Source organism: Aptenodytes patagonicus, chromosome 6 (genome assembly GCF_965638725.1).
Source record: "Aptenodytes patagonicus chromosome 6, bAptPat1.pri.cur, whole genome shotgun sequence".
In the NCBI taxonomy this organism is placed as follows: Eukaryota; Metazoa; Chordata; class Aves; order Sphenisciformes; family Spheniscidae; genus Aptenodytes; species Aptenodytes patagonicus.
The window spans coordinates 5,383,821-5,402,858 of record NC_134954.1 but is presented as its reverse complement, the minus strand read 5'-3'; the positions used below and the strand labels follow the sequence as shown (position 1 = coordinate 5,402,858).

The 19,038-nt window shown below is 42.6% G+C and overlaps 1 protein-coding gene across 10 annotated transcripts in view; it reads right to left on the bottom strand.

Annotated features, from left to right (window-relative positions):
* Positions 1-12,894, bottom strand: part of AGFG1 (ArfGAP with FG repeats 1) — a 37,713-nt gene extending 24,819 nt beyond the window's left edge. For 5 of the 10 annotated variants that reach the window (XM_076340916.1, XM_076340917.1, XM_076340918.1 and 2 more), the window contains exons 1-2: positions 12,683-12,894; positions 3,073-3,166 (exon numbers count right to left, since the gene is read on the bottom strand). In XM_076340916.1, coding sequence (XP_076197031.1) covers positions 3,073-3,166; positions 12,683-12,849 — 261 coding nt within the window. In that variant the 5' untranslated portion in view covers positions 12,850-12,894. The remainder of the gene's footprint in view (positions 1-3,072; positions 3,167-12,682) is intronic. The other 5 variants (XM_076340924.1, XM_076340923.1, XM_076340926.1 and 2 more) reach the window with 2 other exon arrangements.
* Positions 12,895-19,038: the final 6,144 nt, after the last annotated feature.

Genomic DNA, 19,038 nt, shown 5'->3' with positions numbered 1-19,038 from the left:
CTCAAAAGGACTTCAGAAGGCACTTGAGGAATATCAGCTTGAAGATGTCTCCATTCTTGCTGCAAAAGTGAGCTAACCCCAACATTAGCAAAACCAGGGTCTGGACATCTGTTTATACCTGGAGATGAGTAAGCAACACCAAAATATAGATGCCTTCTAATACAGATTTAAATCTTCTTACTGTATTTGAAGCAGTAAAAACTCATCAAAAAAAAGTTCAAGTTACCTGTGCCAGAAAGACATTCCTTGGAGGTGTATATACAGGGAAGGAGATGGTGTCTCACACCTGAAGAGAAGCTCTCTTCCAAAAGCAGCCGTTTTGTGGAAGCCTTTAAGTAACTGAGTGTTTTACCCAAGTGTGCCACAAAGATGGCCATTTGTGACAACTGGGGAAAAAAGTTACTATTTCAGAGACTAGGAATTTTTTTTTTTTTTTTTTTTTTTTAAGAGAACCTCAACCTCATGCAATACATTGACCTTAAAAATACTCTTTGAAGGAGAGTGGAAAACTACTTCCTCTAACAACAACTCACCACCTTAATAACTACCTTATCTCAGGGAAGCTTTCTTGCTATTTTCCTTTCTATTCAGAACAAGTTCCCTATTGTACACCGTGATCTACTCATTTGGAAGCAAGAAAGCTTGCCACAGAGGCCTTGGCCATGTCAGAGAAAGACTGGGAGGGCAAAGTGAGAATGAAGTATTTTACAAGCTTCAGAAAAATGTAAGTTAAACATACCAGATTGCAAAAAGTTGAGGGTTTTTTAATATAAATAGCTGCAGAACTAAAACAACTGAATGTTACCATATCCAAACCATTCAGTAACTGTACTTTGTTTCACATGTCCACATTCTAAAATGTTGGACAGTTCCATGTTTGAACAAGTTTATCCTAGAAAATTTCATTTCTTAATATATACACAAGAGCCACCTATGCTGAAGAGCAAGCTAAGCAAAGAAGGTTTTTTGTGAGGTCAGATGAACTTCATCTGCCCAACACTTTGGAATACTCACCTGCAGATAAGACAAAGTCCAATACCAACAAGAGAAAGCAAAATGCTTATTTAACTACTGCAACATACAGCATGACAAAGTGAAAACATGTTTAATTAAGTTTTAAACTTCTAACAGCGTTTAAAACAATATCACTTCAGTTTTTGAGCACCTGTTAAATCTACCATCTGCAATTACAAGTATCTATTCAGTGTTACTTTGGAATTAAGTAATTCTAATGCACTGCTATCCAACAACCCAAAACTAAACTCAGGAGCACATCTTCATTTTGAGGTAGCTCATGTAAATCATTGCAATACTTTAGAGGAGTAAGTACTACAAACACAAAGACCCCTGCTTGTGAAACACGGTATAGCATTGCAGAGATGTGTGAACTTTTTTTTAATGTCAATAATAAATTGTCTCAACTAAATCATTATGATTGGGAGACTAGTCAGGTCTCTAACGAGAAGGACAACTACACTAATCAACTGAGCAGGGATCACTTAAGGTTTCAGATTAGTGAAAAATGAAACTGGTAGCATTCTCCAGCCGTTGCAGATTCAGTGAAAAACTTAAATTAAAAGATGCGGGGAGGGAGGGACACACACACACGCACATTTTCCTTTACAACTGTGAAGCTTAAAGCAAAGCTGGAGTTTACAATCTAATCTTATGGAAAGAGACTCCAACACACTGTATCTGAACCCACGAAAGATTCTTTATTATTCTGCCTATGCAAAAAGTCAGCAATATGCTATACATATATACACACATACATGTATATACATATATACACATATATGTATCTGATCTAGTTGAAGATGTCCCTGCCCATGGCAGGAGGGTTGGACTAGATGACCTTTACAGGTCCCTTCCAACCCAAACTATTCTATGATTCTACGATATATACACACGTATATGTATATACATATATACGCAATGTTATACAGCTTTAACATGCCAAAACAATTTAAAAAAAACCTAGTCAAAGCCATTAAGAGTTTTTTGTAATGTCTGGAAGAGATTAGGCCTTGCTCCAGCTCTGTCTAGAGGAATCATCCACTAACAGTCATTTCAACAAATAACACATATTTACCAGGACAGAAAAAGAAATTGCTACTTCCATTTTCATTCTTCAACCTGACAGTTATGAAAGGGCCAAGTTTAAGAAAGTTAAGTATCAGCATTTTAGCTAATGATGGGATTTATCCCCACAAAGCTTCACAAGAACATGTTGATAAGATGCTCTGTAGCCTACAATCAATAGTTCTACTAAAACAGCATACAGATCCAATCAAAGTGAAATGGAACTTTTTCTATTTCAGAACAGAAGCAAAAGCTGCCTCTAAAATCCTCAATGCTATAGTATGGTATTAAAATACAAACTTCATCCTCAAATTGAAGACAGCAATAGCCACAACCAGGGTTTACATGCTCTGTGTGCCCCCACAGAGCCAATCCAACATTTGCCTCAGATTTAGTTTTCATCTATTAAAAAGAACAAAAAGGCAGTACACTAGAACTTTTTGTCTTCAAAGCTAACCCAAGGCACTCTAAACATACAGACACTTATTAGATAACAACCCTTAGAGGAAAAAAATTCTCCCTTTCCTTCCTCTCTTCAAGAAACTTCAACATTGATATACTTTCACTAAAGAAAGAGGCAACTGGAACTACTAGAAGACTTTCTGACACCTACTCTGAAGAAACGCAGCTACAAGCAACAAATTCATTTTTGTCACGATATGCTCTTTCAGGAAACACTGCTGCAGTCAGTCTCAAGATCTGGGCTTGCAAGAAAAAAAAAAAGAGATGCATATTGCCTTACGCAAAAGAAAACCCAATTCAGAAACACTGATCACGTGAATCTAGATTGTCTGGGTTGGGCAATAACACGATGATCAGCTACCTAAGTGAAAAGAGCTCTTTAGAAGCATCACTTCAAATGATGTTGGCTTCAAAAGACTTCTGTCTACTTTTTGCTAGGGGGGGGGGAATCAAGTTTCCCTTAAGTAGTGTTTTAAAGTTTAATATTAAAGTGCTAAATACACTTGATATTCTCCAAATAATACTTACTTCATTTCCATGTTTCTGCAGAAATTCTATTTCCTGTTGTGTGAAAGTAGTCATTGAAATTGACTTCACCCTGTGGGGTGGATTCAAGCCCCGTCTAAAAGAAGAAGCAAGAAGTATTTAGTCAGTATTCAGGAAATCTGTCATCATACAATCGCTTTTAATATTACAACCATAAGTCAGTCAGTTTTAAACCCAGGAGCCACCTTTTTGGATGAGCCATGCGCTCATTTTGGTACTGCCATACAACTTCAGGCTGTGTAAGCTTGTCTCAAAATAACGTTCAGCATGCAAAGTCAAATAATTGAGCTTTAGGGGAGACCAATGTTTGTAACTGCACATGCAAACTCACTCTGACCCTTTCTATACAAATTTATGAAAACATTAGACTTCTTTTAAATGCTGAACTGCTTCCCCAAACTTGCTCACCCTTGCCCCTACCCTTCATCTCTCAGTCCTGGGCCCCTCTGTTGCAGTTTTCTTTCCCTCCAACTCCTGCCTCACTTTAACCTATTCTTACTACAGCTTCTACCCAATGACTAGATTTCTTCAAGCTAAACTCCCCAGCTCAGATTCTTTTTCTCTTGCTTTAATCTACATTTCCTGTTTCCTCCCAGCATCTTTTTCTAGTTTGCTTTTTGTCCCTCCATCCACAGGTCTGTCTTCCTCCTCCTGAACACTACACAAGTAACAGCAACAAAAGCAAAAAGACAATGTTGTTATTGTGCTCTCAACTGAGAGATACCATTACTAATGCAATCGCTCAAAACTCCACCAGCTCTGCCTTAAGCAAAGATTGGCACCATTCTCACATCCACGCCAGGCTGCTGCAGCAGAGCTAACAGAAACTCAAGTCACTTGCGCTGCCAAAGCCTGACATTGTCAAACCCAGTTCAGTCAAAACCTGCAAGCACAGAGAAAAATCCTGCTGAGCAACAGTGCCAGTATAAGAAAAAGCTTTCTTTCTTTTCAAACTCTTTCTTTAAATACATGCTAACCACTGCTTTTGCCCACAAATACTTAAAATCAAGCCGTGTTTCGCTCAATGGAAACAAGAACATTACATCCCACGTATGCCAAACAGCGGAGACACTAACTCAGGCAATACAATGGGGTTAGTTTAACACTCAAGCTAATCAGGCCTGGATTTTTGTGATACCATCTTAAAAAAAAAAATGAATATACATTAACTATGAGATATCACAGAACACAAAATTCTGTGGTTATGTATATGAGAAGAAAGTTTCCAGAAAGGAAGTTGGGGGAAACTTTCCAGGGATGTAATACAGGGCTAACAAATTGCTGACAAATCAAGTGGTAAGAGTTAGCTTTATTGCTCGTATTTGTTACTTTGCTTTAATTATAAATTTGGTTCAGACTGCTTTTAGGAATTAAAAAAACAAAACAAAAAAATCACTGACATCCAATTTAAGAAGACTAGTAGTCTTCCAAGAACACTAGCTATAAATTAAATTGTTATCCATCAAAACAGCAAATGACAAAAATCTGATGTTCCCAATATTAATGCTTTCTGCTCAACTTTTAAAGAATATTTTTAGCACTTTGAGTTTCTGAGTAAGTATAATGGGGAAAAAAAATCAGTGCATTTAGCTTGCAAATTCACCTTGACACGTAAATTCACACTGGACCTGTAAGAAGACAATTCTGATCCTGTGTTAAAAAACTGCACATTTTTAGTTAAAAGTTGGATACTTATTAGAACACTAAGCAGTAACATTTTAGCCTAAGTCTCACTAAAAAACAGATTTAAGACACTCAATGTTTGAAACAGTTGGATAAAAATAAACAGTTAATTGTATTCTGCCAAGAAATGCAATGAACTTAAGAGTACCTTAAAAACAGAAGTCTCATACAAACCTATTGGCATATGAGAATTAATTTTACAGAATGCTCTTTGCTTAAGCAAATTTTTCAATTCCGAGCGTCTAAAATTAGACTCCATGGTTCAGCACCTCGACAAGAAGGCAGAAGTAGTTTTATTAACGTTAGTGAGAGAGGTTTCAAGATAGTTTATTCAACTCAACCATCAGCAAATTAATTTCTTGTCTCAAAATGTTTAAATTCCATGGTAAATTGAAATTAACAGTTTAACATCTTTCATCTAGTTGTAAACCAAATCCACATCTACATCACAAATAAACAACACTTATTAAAATACTGTATTATTATCCAAGATTTCTTCTGAAGTAAATACTCATTTTAAGATGATACAACTTCAAAAAAATCTGTAAGAGTTCTATGCAGTTAAAATTCATTGTTTCAGAGCTGGTTCTAGTATTAGGTTAGGTTGTTTGAGTTTTTGTTTGTCTGGGGTTTTTTTTTTTAAACACCTTCTTGGTCTGTGCATGTGATTACATTTCACTAAGCGACACTGTAGAATCACATATTAAGTGACAGCATAGAAAAAAGTTGGCATCCACCTGGCACGTCACATAAATATGCTCCATCAAACGTTATGTGACAATCACTGTCCCTTGCTTTTACAGTAAGTATAAAAGTAGTTCTGTCTACCTTAGTCTGTTCAATGTACTCTCCTCCTATTAATTAAGAAAGATGCATGGTTAGATACTTGTAAATGATTTAATGATATTTTAAAAGCTAGGGTTATTCACTAACACATTCACATGTTTTCCAGCACAGGTAGTACATCTAAACTTTCACACTATCTTCTGCTGGAAACTAATTTTTACAAGAAGTATAGCTTAAGTGTTATATTGTACCTGTGTTTGCAATTTAAAGGCACTGCACAAGTTATTTAAGCAGTACCTACTCTACACTGATCTACTAGGGCTCTTCAAAGCATTTACATGAGCGTCTTCAGTTCTGTTAAGCAGCAATATTAAATGTACTTAAAGCATAGACTAGATTTTGTTTAGCCTAACTAGAGACATCCTATGTGCCCCTCTCTCCAGTGAAGCCTGCTCTAGAGTTTTAAGGTTCAGGTTATAAAGTTCACCGATTTACACATTATATCCATGACGTGGGATAAGATGAATTCTCATGTCTTTTACACCCTCCTGCTAAAGGAGGGAGACATGCTCCACTCCTAAAGGTCAAATCACAACACAGAAGCGTCAGATGTCTTGCATTATTAAAGAGAGCATGTCGCCACATTGGTGGTCCAGGAAAATTGGAAATCCTGAACATAACTTTAATAGTCATAAATACAAAGTTAATAGTCATAAATACAAAGTTAACCATCAAGCTGCAGTACTATACATACATGTAATTTTTATGTTTATTTAACATGGCAAGGGGTGGGGGGAAGCCTATGAAAAGCCTCCTCTTATGCTAAAGCAGTATAAGAAGTCAGACTGGAACAAGGAATAGACAAGAGGCTACATTATACAGCATACAAATACAACCCAAAACATATGCATTATGTTCCTTAGATAAATTACTTTGATTCTACCATTAGAACAGCTAAAACCCTATTTTTTTTTTTTATGATTTCTAACTAGCATGAGCCACTTTCAATAACATTATACCCATGAACTGACTAGAATCTCCCTAAAACAGAGCAGTTGGGGGATTTATGAAGAAGAGCTCGAGAACCAAGCCTAAGTACTAAAGCAACTCTTACTTCAAAATCCTAAGATACTTTATACCCTTCCTTACCTACAGAGATTACTTGATAACCCAAACGATTCACAAACAACTCATCTACATATGAGGGAAGCTTACTGGTAGACAGCCAAGTACAATTATCCCTTGTGAGGAATTAACAAACCTTTTTATAGGAAAACTGTATCTACCACTTGCTTTGTTTCTTTCCATGTATTTGACAAGTGTTTTGCACAGTTCTAATACTTTACAATATTCCCTATTTAACAGGAGACAAAAAGGATTATAGTCCCTTAGTCCAAATTAATAATGCCTAAATTTAAATTGTCCCTGAACAAATATTTGCAACCTGCACCCGTGCAGCTGTGCCAGTTACTCCTTTCTCTGCTACAGAGTTCCTGAAGACAGCAACCAAGCGCTACCTCAGCACTTAATCCAGATGGCAGTGATCTCCTAAGAGGCCCTTGGGAAGGATGACCAAGTAAGACTATTCTGCCATCTGCATTTACCCGGCACACCATAGCCAGAACGTCCCACACGTAGGTCCCACTCATCACTGCCAGCTTCTTCATGCTCAGCAATGGTTATTTCTGTGGAATAGCACTGTGACCAGAACTTCCAGCTATGAGACTATCCTCCACTGACCCTCCATTGAATCAGTCCAAGCTTCCAGCGACACAGGCTATCATAGGGGCAGCTACAGAGAACACGAGCAGAACGGAGATCTCCGTTCTTCAGAGAGCATTGTTAAAACTGGTGCTCTCGCAAACAAAGGAAGCTTTAAGGCCACTGACAAAAGAATCTGAAGTCTGGCAATTGAAACATTAAACATTCAAAACGCTGTCAACGAGCACTGAGCATTTGTTACTAACATAATTTAGCAGCAAATTATGGTTGAACTTGTGATTGTTGGCAGAGCAGCCATTCCTGCATTCATCTCAAACAAATATCAGCAAAGTTGTCAGCAAAGGCCAGGGCTGGGAGGAAAAAAAAAAAAAGAAATATTTAAAGAGTGGGTTCTGCTGGCATAGAGGGCCACTTCCGTGGGAGGAACGGTGGGCAGACGGCTACTCAACACCACTAATGTCCCCCTGTATCAGATTCTAGTGTGATCTCAAGTCTAAGCCAGCAAAATCTGATCCCTTAAGACGCAGGAAGTTAATGAGGCAAGTCAAATGCCAAGCCATCACAGAGCACCCTACCATCCCCAGGTGTCTGGAGAACAAGCTTTAGAAAAGCCAGTGTCACAGCGTTCATTATTATTTCTATGCTATTGTTATTAGCAAAAGAGAATATAAGCAGTACTGGCCATTCCTGATACTTGTAGACCTCCCCGGAGACCCTCCACCATCTCACAAGCTCATTTATTTTTAACAGCAAAAGGCTCACATACACATTTAGAAGCACAGTCAAGGTTAATTTAACTTTTTTCTTACAAAAACACACAAACATCCTTTCTGAACTGCAGAGTATTCACTGTGGTATAGACATTTCCTTTGCTCTCCAGCCATGACACTGAAAACAAGAAATACAGTAATATAGGAAATACCCTTAAAAATACAAACACATACACACACACGCACATAACACACGGAGACATTTTCCAAACACGCTCCGAAGGAAAAAAAGGACTGGAAAGTCATGCCAACACAGCCAGAATCACCTTCACTCTAACACTGTTTGTTTAGACCATTTTAATTTTTGCAAAACTTCTTTTGGGGAAAGGGACAATAATTCACTACCATTGCAAAGATTTATTTTTTGGTTTGTTACTAGTATCTGCCATCAAATACTCCAATCTGGCTGATACAGAAGTCCCTTACCCAGGAAAATTTTAAATTTAAAATTTCAACTGGGAATATTATAAGCAGCCAAAAGAAGGCCACATGAGCCAATAATGGTAAGAAATAGCATAAAAGGACTTTAGCATTCCCCACAGTAACCATATGTTCTAAACATTCTTTGTTGTTCCTTCCTGACACAAGCCAGAAGTGCAAACATCTGAACAAGAGACTTCCTCAGTGCGTTGGAAGGGAGGGAGTAAAGAGGGCAGCAGTGAGGGAGAGGGTAGAAGGAGTGTCCTAATCATCACATCAGCAGATACTAAAAAAAAAAAGTCAAGATTAAATAAAAAATTTCTATAGTACAAAACTTGCGGAAGTGGACTCTTAGTCAAACAGGAATATTTTCCATTCGAGAATTTAAAAACAGGTTAATTTTATAGAAGTTAGGAGCAGGCTGACCAGGAGTGGTACAGAAGCGCTTGAAAGCAAAGATACGCAGAGACAGCTGAGAAGCAAGGCAAAGAGGCATTTGATAAGACAAAGGGAAGGATGTCACTGTCAGCAGGACACACGGTAGCATCCAGAAAGACAATGGACATAGCTACCAACATAATCCTTTGAATCAAAGGACTTCTGTCAAACCAAAAGAATCTCTCTGCCAACATTTCCCGAGATGCGGTTTTGCTATGATAAAGAGAAGTCTTCTCGTTTTGCATTACCGTAATACTTGACCTGAGAAGACTGCTCCTTCACAGCACCTCCTCCCACCCTCGGGGAAGAAAAGGTTGTGTGTGTATTTCCACATATTCTATATTCTTGTCCAACACCAAAGAGTTGAATTAGGCACAGCTTGTGTGATGCTAGTGTGCTTTTTTCCACATGAAGAGAATTTAAACACGGGACAAGCAGAGGTATGTTACGAGGAAGCCACTATCCACTCCACTACCCATGAACTTTCTCCTGCATGCACCATTTTGTACAGCGAAACTCTTGCTCTGGTAAACCCAATCTGATGAGAAAACTTAAAACCTAGGTATTACAGAAAAGGCCCTCCTCTATGTTACTTGTACTTTAAGACTCACCTTCAACATTAAAGTCGGAAACAGATTTTTTTAGCAAAGTCGCTAGTTCTCTCATCATTTTTAGCAGTACTTGGAACAAGCTAGACATACTATTTTTGGAAACAGTTAAGAAAATGGTAGGTTTTTAACGCTGTATCTAGTAATAAATAGCATCGCTCTCTTTCTACACATGGAATCATTAGTGGAAATTAATGATGGATCCAGAATGAAGGTTTTGGGTTTGAATAAACTGTCCTTGCCAGGACAATGAAAAAACACTTCAGAAAACTTGGGAAAAAAAAAATTAGACTTCAGATTTAAAAAGTTAAGAGTAAACTGTATCTAGAACAGCACTCCTGTCTAAGATGATACCGATGTTAGCAACCACTTTTAATTAATCGAGCAACCTTTCTGAAGGAGACTTGTTAATGTACTAGTATTTTAATCTTGCATTGGGCACTTCATACTTGAAAAAACTGGTCTACTCGACTCCAAGAGTCCTTCCCGTACCAGATAAGAAAAAAAAATAATTAAAACAAGAAGCAATGCAAGTCATTCACATAGCATACAAACAAGATGAAGTAATAAGATTATTAAAGCCTTACAGTAAAGCAAGTATTATGAGGTAGAATGCAAGCAGCCATTAGGCACTCCAGAATCAGCAGTACTTTTACACTTATTTGCCATTATGTGGTTTCTTCCCAAGTAATTTCCCTCCACTGTGGAATTCTACAGTGAAAAGCATTTGGAAATAAACAAGTTGTATGAAGGACTATTCCGATAGAAGTGTTAAAAATAAGAGTTTCTAGTTATGAAACAGACATGACCTATCTCTACACTAAGTCTCATCACTAACAAAAATATCCCACTGGCTAGGTTCTAAGGTGTTAACCAATACATATGATCTTGCACACACGATTTAAGAAAGCATTTCCAAGTCAACATGAAAGAATGAGCCCAAGTTTATTTCGGAAGAAAGCTTTAAGTCCTCTTAACAGTCCTTTACTCCAGCTTTAAGCGTAGGTATTACTAGCTGTAACAACTAAAAGTGTTGTTTGCAGTTTCTTTTTTATAGCAACACAAAAACACTGCATATTTAGAATGAAAGAGCTATTTGCATTTTATTAGAATACATTAACAACTGTTCTTTAGAAAAAGTCTTCCTCCTTTAAGCATGTTAACATCCAAATGATGGCCAACTTAACAGCAAGTGACAGCTGTCCCCTGCTTATTAGCTGTTTTGCTGCATGTACATCCTTTTGGCTACTGTAAATTGGACTATGGACTTTAGTAGCCCATACCTCCCAGCCAACAGATAAAGGGAACAAATCCTACTGAACCCATGCTAAACATCTCAGCAGCACTCATGATATATTTGTCTATTAAGGTCAAGAAGCCTGAAAAATGAAGGAAAATATTCTCATGGAGCGGTTTTATCGTGCTGTCAGTTTAACCAGTAAGAACATGTGCAACCACTAAATAAGCTCTGTGCAGTAGCTTAAAATAGTTTCACATGCCAGCACAAATAACAGTTTGCTAACAGAGCAAACAATAGCCAGAGCTGCCTGATTAAGTAGCATGTATATATCAAAAACTAGAGTCTCTTTTCAGTTCCACAACCTGAATGTATTTTCTGTATTTGCGTCAAGCCTGTTCGAAAAATCTACACAAAGTAGAAGAAGGGAAAAAAAAACCCCAAGACTAATTAGCTGTCTAGTAGTATAAAAGGCAGCTTGTTCCATGTAAATTCAGCACAGAACTAACATGTTTGCTTTGGTTTGAATCTCAATATAATTACCAACTTTGTTCTAAAACACCAGACCTTACTTGGAAGGCCTGTGTGGGGTACTTAGTCCTTCTTAGTAAGGGGACAGAAATTAGTTCAGGCTCCTGAATACCTTTTATGAACTCTAACCCTTACAAACACGAATCTGTATCCTTTGACATACTATTTATTACTTACTTTGGCCACTCTTTGATTCTGCTCCATTCCATAAGCACAATGCCACAGAAACATAAAGCAAACATTTAGCTACAGAAACGGCAACGCTGAAGACAGTAGGGGTTTTTCTACCCAAGTTACATATATGTAACTGAAATTCAGAACCGACTGATCTCAACTCTTAGTTTCATACACGCTATCGCGGAGGAGGAAGGGTGGAAGAGGGAGGAGGAGTAGGGGGGAAGGCCCATGAAGGAATGAGGAACAGGAAAAATGCAATCCACTTTATCAGAGCCAACCCCTTTCTAAGGTTTATATATATAGTTTGTAGGAAGTCATAGATGTAAGAAAAAACCTTCTACTACTTTTCCGATCAAGTATATTAAACTCTTAAGGCTAGAGCTTATGCTCTAAGCTAGAGTTTAGAGAGCCGTCTTGCAAACTGCTACCAAGCATAATTTAATACACGAAAGGCTAGGCTGGTGATTTAAGTTAACATTAAAGAAAGATTTTTAACCGTTAAACTCGGTATTCACGAGAGGGCTAGCCTCCCCCACGTCTTCAAGACTGTCACGAAAGTGAACTGTTCAGCCATGTGCCCCCTTCCCTTTCCAAAAGTATTCCCCAAGCACTTGTTTCATTAACCACACCTTCGGTGATTTCCGGGGGGGTGGTGGTTGGGGGGGTGCTCCCCCCCTTCACGTGCGTGCCGCAGGCAAACGCTCACACTCCCTAGGTGCAGGGAAACACCTCCCCGGGAGCAGCTACGGGATGAACTCCGGACCGCTGCTGCCCGCCGGCCCCGCGCGCACCCACCCGGCCGCCAACCGCCATCTCCCGGACCGGGGGCTCCGACGGGGATTTTTAGGGAATACCCCCCGGGGAAAGCCTCCCGGCTGCCTTCCCTCCCCCTCCCCGGGAAAGCCCCCCCGCCTGCTCCCCTCCGACGTGGCTGAGCCAGCCGCCCGGCGCTGCCCTGCGGCAGGGAGGAAGGGCGAACCCAAGGGGGGGGGGGGGGGGGGGGAACGGCCGGCGAGGCGAAACCAAAGGCGGGGCGCTACACCCCGCGTAGCGGCTCGCTTCCCCGCCGCCGCCCCAGCAGAGGCGTCTCCTCGGGGGCGAAGCGAGCCCAGAGGCCGGCCAGGGGCGGAGGTCACCCCGCCGGCACCGAGGCCGCCCTCCCCCGCTCCCGGGCCGGCCGGAGGGATAGAGCCGAAAGCCCCCCCGCCGCCCGCACTCACAGGATGCCGGAGCAGGAGGTGCACACGAAGCTGCCCACCGTCATGTCGGTGTAGGTGGGGCCGCGCTGGTCGCAGTCGAAGCACTTGCGGTTGGGCGGGAGGCTGCTCATCTCCCGCAGCAGTTTCAGGTGCTTCTCCTCCTGCTTCCGCTTGGCGCTCGCGGCCATGGCCCCGCCGGCGAGGGGACGGCCCGGCACGGCGCCGGGCCCCGCTCACACCCCGACGGCGGCGGCGCTCCGGGGCCCGGCCGGCGGGAGAGGGGGCCGGGGCGGGGGGGAGGGGGGGGGGGGAAGGAAGGGGAGGAAGGGGCGGGGAGGGCAACCGGCGCCCGCCGACGAGCCGGGGCGGGAGCGCGGTCGCCGCTCACGCCGGCCGGCGGCACCGCGAGAGAGGGCGGGCGGGAGGGGGCGGGCCGAGGGCCGCGGCGCCAGGCCCGGGGCGGCTGAATGACGAGCCCAGGCGGAACCTGCGCGACACCTTCATGAGATCAGAGAAAGAGATGGCGGCGGCGGAGCGGCGGAGCCGAACGCGCCCGCCGGCGGCAGCGCCCCCTCTCGCGCGGGAGGACGCGCTCCCCTCCCGCCGGGACCCCGGCCCGGGGGAGGCGCCGCCGCCGCCGCGGGGGCCGTGTCACCTGGCGTGACCCGGCGGAGCGGGGGGGCTTGCTCCGGGGAGCGGGGAGAGATGCGACCCCGGAGAGAGAACGCCGCGGGGCCGGGGGGGGGGACACACACACGGGACAGTCCTGTGGAGAATGCTAACGGAAACATCTCAATAAAACGTGCGGTTCGCCTTTTCTCGGGGAGGAGGGGGTCGCCCCCTCCCCGCCGTGTGCTCGGGGCGAGCCGGTCCGCGACGCCCCCGGGGCCGCCCCCTCCCCGCCCCGGGGGTGAGGGCGAGGCGCGGCCGCCGGGGTCCGCGGCCGCCGGTCTCCACACGCCCCTCAGCCCCGCGCGGTGAGGGCGGGCTCAGGCCGGCTGGGGAGGGGAGCCTGTTCCACCAAACGGCGGACACCGACCTCGGCCCCCCCCCCCCGCCCCGCCGCTCCCTGTGGCCCTCTAAGCCGCCCTCGCCTCCCGAAAGCCTGAAAACTCGGTCACGGGAGCTCGTGAGAGGAGAGGCTGAGGCGAAGGTGGTCCTGCAGGAGCCTCAACAAAAGCCTCGCCAAACCTCCTGAGCTGGAAGCCCCCTTCCAGAGGGGGCTGCCGGGGGCTCCCGGCCCTGCGGTGTGACTGCCGGGGGACGGAGCGGTGGCTGTGGTGCTCGGCGGGGGCTCGGGGAGGACTGGCAGTGCGATTTTCCCGAGGCGGCGGGATTTGCGAGGAGAACGCTGTCACGGGACTCTGCCTTTTTTGTTACGGAGACGAAAAGCGCGGCGTTTCCCCTTGGGAATTTGGCTGTCGGTGCCCGGCTGGACGCTTTCCTCACCGAAGGAAGGAAAACAGAGCCGGCGGTCACGTAGTATCTGCTGATACCCTTGAGGAACCCTCGGCTCTGGCTTGAGCTCAAATCTGCCGCCGATCCACAAAGTACGCGTTTGTTCCTCACAAAGGTGCCTAAAGGAGTATTTTTCAACAGAGCACAAAATACTTTTAAAGAAAAAAAGATTCGATGTACTTCGTAATTTGGTGATTTAATTTGCAAAACTGCCTGGCAACACTAGGTGTGACTAAAATCTGTCAAGGTTTAATGATTCCCAGTGCTGTGTACTTAGGGTCAAGCGTTGCACCTCTGACGTCGGTACATATGTTAGCACTAGCTTTTGTAGGAGCAAGATCTGAGCCGCTGTATTTTCCTCACGGTTTTTACTTAAAAAAACCCTAGGACTAGGTGTTCAGCATCAGTAATTAGGCATTCCTCCTCTGATTCCTCTGGATGTGCTGATTTACATGAGCTGATCAACCAGCCCTAAGTTGTAAACCCAGAGTATAACGCACTGATCTCAATTTTTTCTGATACGGGCGGCAGGAGCTGTCCACAGTGAAAAATAAACGTCACGAAATCATTAAATAATCGCAAATGCTTAAACAGCATTCTTAAAAGGAAACATGAAATATTTCCAGTCTTGTAAGGACCAAATCCTCACTGCTTCCTCTGATTTTTCACTTCTCTCTGAAATGCTGACATTCTTGTTTTTCAGAAGATTTCCATTTTTTTGCCTTGTACGAAACATGCTAACACTGGAGATTTGCCAATGACCTAAACGACCTGAAGTAGATGACCTAACTTTAGGGGGAAAAAAAAAAGTTTAAAGGTTAAAAAACAAGTTGTTGGGGTTTTTTTTTCCTGGAAAACACTTTGGAGAGCAACGGTCGGCCACACCACCTGCTGTAGCGGAGAGTTGCTGTGTACGGTTGGGTTTTGTTTCATGGGGAGTCCAAGGTGCTTTGCAACTGAAGCGAGAACGTCCAACTTCAATCATGGCTTGTGTCGCGAATGTAGTTACACCAATAGTTGTTAATAAAAACGATACCATTGTCATTGAAGTTGTCATTGTCATGCAGATGTGGAACTGAGCTCCCAGGGAAAATCCTAGTGCTGTTTAAGTCAATCACGCGGTTCAATAGGAGTCTTACGGATTCCATATTACGCTAGAGCAGGTTCTAATGTGTTTCATGAAGAGACGGTTCTGACGCTACTCATGGTCAGCACCAAGGTGGTCTTATGCTAGTAGATAAATGACCTTTATTAACATTAATTTGGTTTAGAAATCACTTTTTAAAAATACCAAGCCTCTCCATTCTGTATCTTACAAAGCCGATTTACCCCAGGAAACCACATAAAGAGACTTCAGAGGGTTGCGAGGATACACCCTTTTACAAACATCCGTAAGCTCTGTGGGATTTGGATGCTTCTAGAGACTGTGAGCACATCTGCTCCAAATCTTGCGTTCCTGCAATCAAGCATCTAAATCTTGCCCTCTTGTTTCCCATAGGAACCGGTGCTTGAGAAATACAACTACCGATGGATAAATGTACATGTTGCGCTGTTGACGTGTAGGTCTGAAAACTGGCTACATTAACCCTGTTTCACCTCCCCGCAAGCAATAACATAAATTGTGCTGCTCTTCCACTCCCTCCATTTCTATTTTCTGCTGCTCGCAGCTAGCGTTAATTGCCTCAAGCAGATGGCTTGTGTTTTCTCTAAATTACTAAGGGGAAAAATCCACAACTAATACACACGAATACAAGCTCTACTCTTCAGCTTTACTCTTTGGTTTTCTTTTTCCTGAGATATTTTTCTGTTTCTCTATCCTAGGACCTGAATTTCCTTTCCTACAGCTTCTCTGTCCAAATTTGTTCTTCATTCTCTCTTCCTAACGACCCATTTCGTGGTTGGAAATATACTGGCCAGCTGTTTATTCCGAAAGTGCTTAATCCCTGCTGCACCTGCTACAGCTTTTAGCGTTACAATTAATTTCTTAACAAGAGGTAAAACAATGATTTCTTATGCTGGCAACATTTCTCTTTACATAAAAAACAGAATTTAAAAGTTAGCCCAGTCATGGGTAATAATATCTGAAAGACGTTGCTTCAGTAAACCCTTAAATATGGGCTAATAGGGTATAAATCATAATATACACGCACATAATCTAGGGGACATTGTCAGGACCAAAAGAAACAAGAGTCTAAGAATGTACGTTTGGGAGATGAATAAGACATTCTCCATTTGTCACTAGGATTGAGGTCAATAATATCCATTTTAAAGCAATTAACCCAGCAGGCTGTGTGACGTGAAAATTATCATGCTGAAAGACTAATGGGCTATTAAATCCATCTTGCTTCACTACTGATGGGCATACAAAATTAATCCTGGGATTAGGTATATCGGATCTGTGGTAAACTGCTACTGCAATATTTGTATATGAAGGGTTTTCTGAAAACGCTAAGAAAGAACACAGCAAGTGTATCTGGCGGGAATGTTCACTGATATGCTCTATTAAAGATTCAGTCAACTGAGCATAAATTAGTGCGTCTGTGCCTGGCCTTATTTAAGCAGCAGCTTTTTGTTAATAAATAGATACATTTTAGCAAGAGACCAAACCAAGAGAAAGTCATAGTGATGTTCATATAAATCATTATTGATTGTTGACCGTTATTTAAACCTAGAGAATTTAACCAGGAAAAACGGTCAGACAAATACGATGGAATTACAAAATTGTTTTCATTTGAAATGCCATTTCCCTTTGACATTTCCCACCCACTGCTATGACATTAACATAGTAGAAAAGGTGAATGATCGACAGCCCTGCCTTTACCCGTAACAGCTCTTCGCAGGAAACAGACCTCACAATAAAGAGAAAGGCACAGTCACGTCAGCTTGGTGTTTTGTAATGCACAAGGTAGTGGTATTTAATTCTTTTTTTTTTTTAAATGTCATGTTTCATTAGTGTGCCATACACCTGATTCGTTTTGAGTAACGTAGGGTAGGAAGTGATCTTCATCCACCGCAGCAACGGAAGTCTGAGATTCAAAGCAGAAGTGCTGGCTCCGAGGATGACGTGGAGGAGGTTGAAGGTATGGGGTGAGAGACACAAAACCAAGAGCTAGCAGAGGAGCGGGAAGTATCAAAAAGACCAAAAAAACACAGACAGAAAAAGCAATTCTTCTTTAGACTCCTCCTTCAACAGTTTATGACCTATCTACTATATCTTTATTGATAGAATGGCTTTTACAGTTTCCAAGTGAGATAGATTGAAGCTATGCAGAGCCAGGCATTGGGCATTAATAGCAAGACACATACTCTCCTTGCTGCAAAGTAAACCAGAATTTTCCTGTTAATCTGAACAGACCAGACGGGTTTTAAGAGGAGGACCATAAAGGTGTAGAATGCCTTTCCAAAGGTAATGCAACAGGTCAATATAGGAGGTGGTTAAAAAGCCTTAAGTATCTTTCCTCTTAGCTTGATGTTCTGCTCTTGGTGATAATTGCTAAGAATGAAGGTTCCATCGTAAATGATAATTTAGATGAGCTTCTTGCAGTCATTAATTTTTCTGAATTGTTTAAGTGGAAAATTTGAATTGAAATTAATCGAATCAGTGACATCCTAAAGTTAGTGTTGTTAAAAATATGGTTCCGTTTGTCTGAATTAAATCTATTACCTTGTAGTTCAGTTGAATCTACTTGAAGTTTCTCAGTGGGAAGGACTGAGATTTCCTGGATGGACTCCCATCTACCACTAGTTGTCCTGTACACCTACATCTCTTCAATTTTTCAAGTTCACTAAGCCATTAACATCTCTCTCATGGAAATGCTCTCCTTAGGCTTTCTTCATCTTCTACTTTTGTTTTCTTCTCATAAAACAACAACAAAAAAAGTATATCCATTGATAAGATAAAAAAAAATTCTGTTATTGAATTTTAGCTGTTTAGAACGTTGTTCGGAAGAGTGAGCAGCTTCTGTGTTACTTAAATTGCGCTTACAGTTGTTAACTAAACACTGTGCTCTCCTGGCTGGACTGGAGCTACTAGGGGACCTTGTGAGCCTGTCTTGACTAAGATTACAATTGTTTTACTGCCTGAAGATTTACAAGTTCCTTCAGGCACCGCGCTCAGTGAAGAACAGGTTTCATTTTTTTTCAGTGGGGGATTTTCGAGTGCAGGATTGTCCCAGCTCATAGTGTAATCCAGTCTAGTTCAACAGGAGGTTTTCATGTCCAGGGAGGACATTTCAGCAGACTGACTTCATAGAATCATACAATACCGGGTTGGAAAGGACCTCAAGGATCATCTGGTCCAACCTTTCTTGGCAAAAGCACGGTCTAGACAAGATGGCCCAGCACCCTGTCCAGCTGAATCTTAAAAGTGTCCAATGTTGAAGAATCCACCACTTCCCTGGGGAGATTATTCCAATGGCTGATTCTTCTCATTGTGAAAAATTTTCCTCTCGTGTCCAATTGGAATTGTTAGCTTTCTTTGCCGCAGCGGCACAGTGTTCACTCATATTGAGCTTGTTATCCCCCAGGTCCCCCAGGTCCCTCTCCACAGAGCTGCTCCCCGGCTGGGTAGATCCCAGCCTGTGCTGCACTCCTGGATTATGTTTTCCCAGGCACAAGACCTTACACTTGTCCTTGTTGAACTTCATAAGGTTCTCGTTAGCCTGCTCTTCCAGCCTATCCAGGTCTTCCTGCAGGGTGTCTCTCCCTTCTGAAGTGTCCACTTCCCCACTCAGTTTGGTGACAACAGCAAACTTCATCAGGGTACACTTGACCCCACCATCCAGATCACTTATGAAGATATTAAACAGCGTTGGGCCCAATATCGATCCCTGGGGGACCCTACTTGTGACAGGCTGCCAGTTTGAAAAGGAGCTGCTTACCACCACCTTCTGGGTACGGCCGGTCAGCCAGTTCCCCAC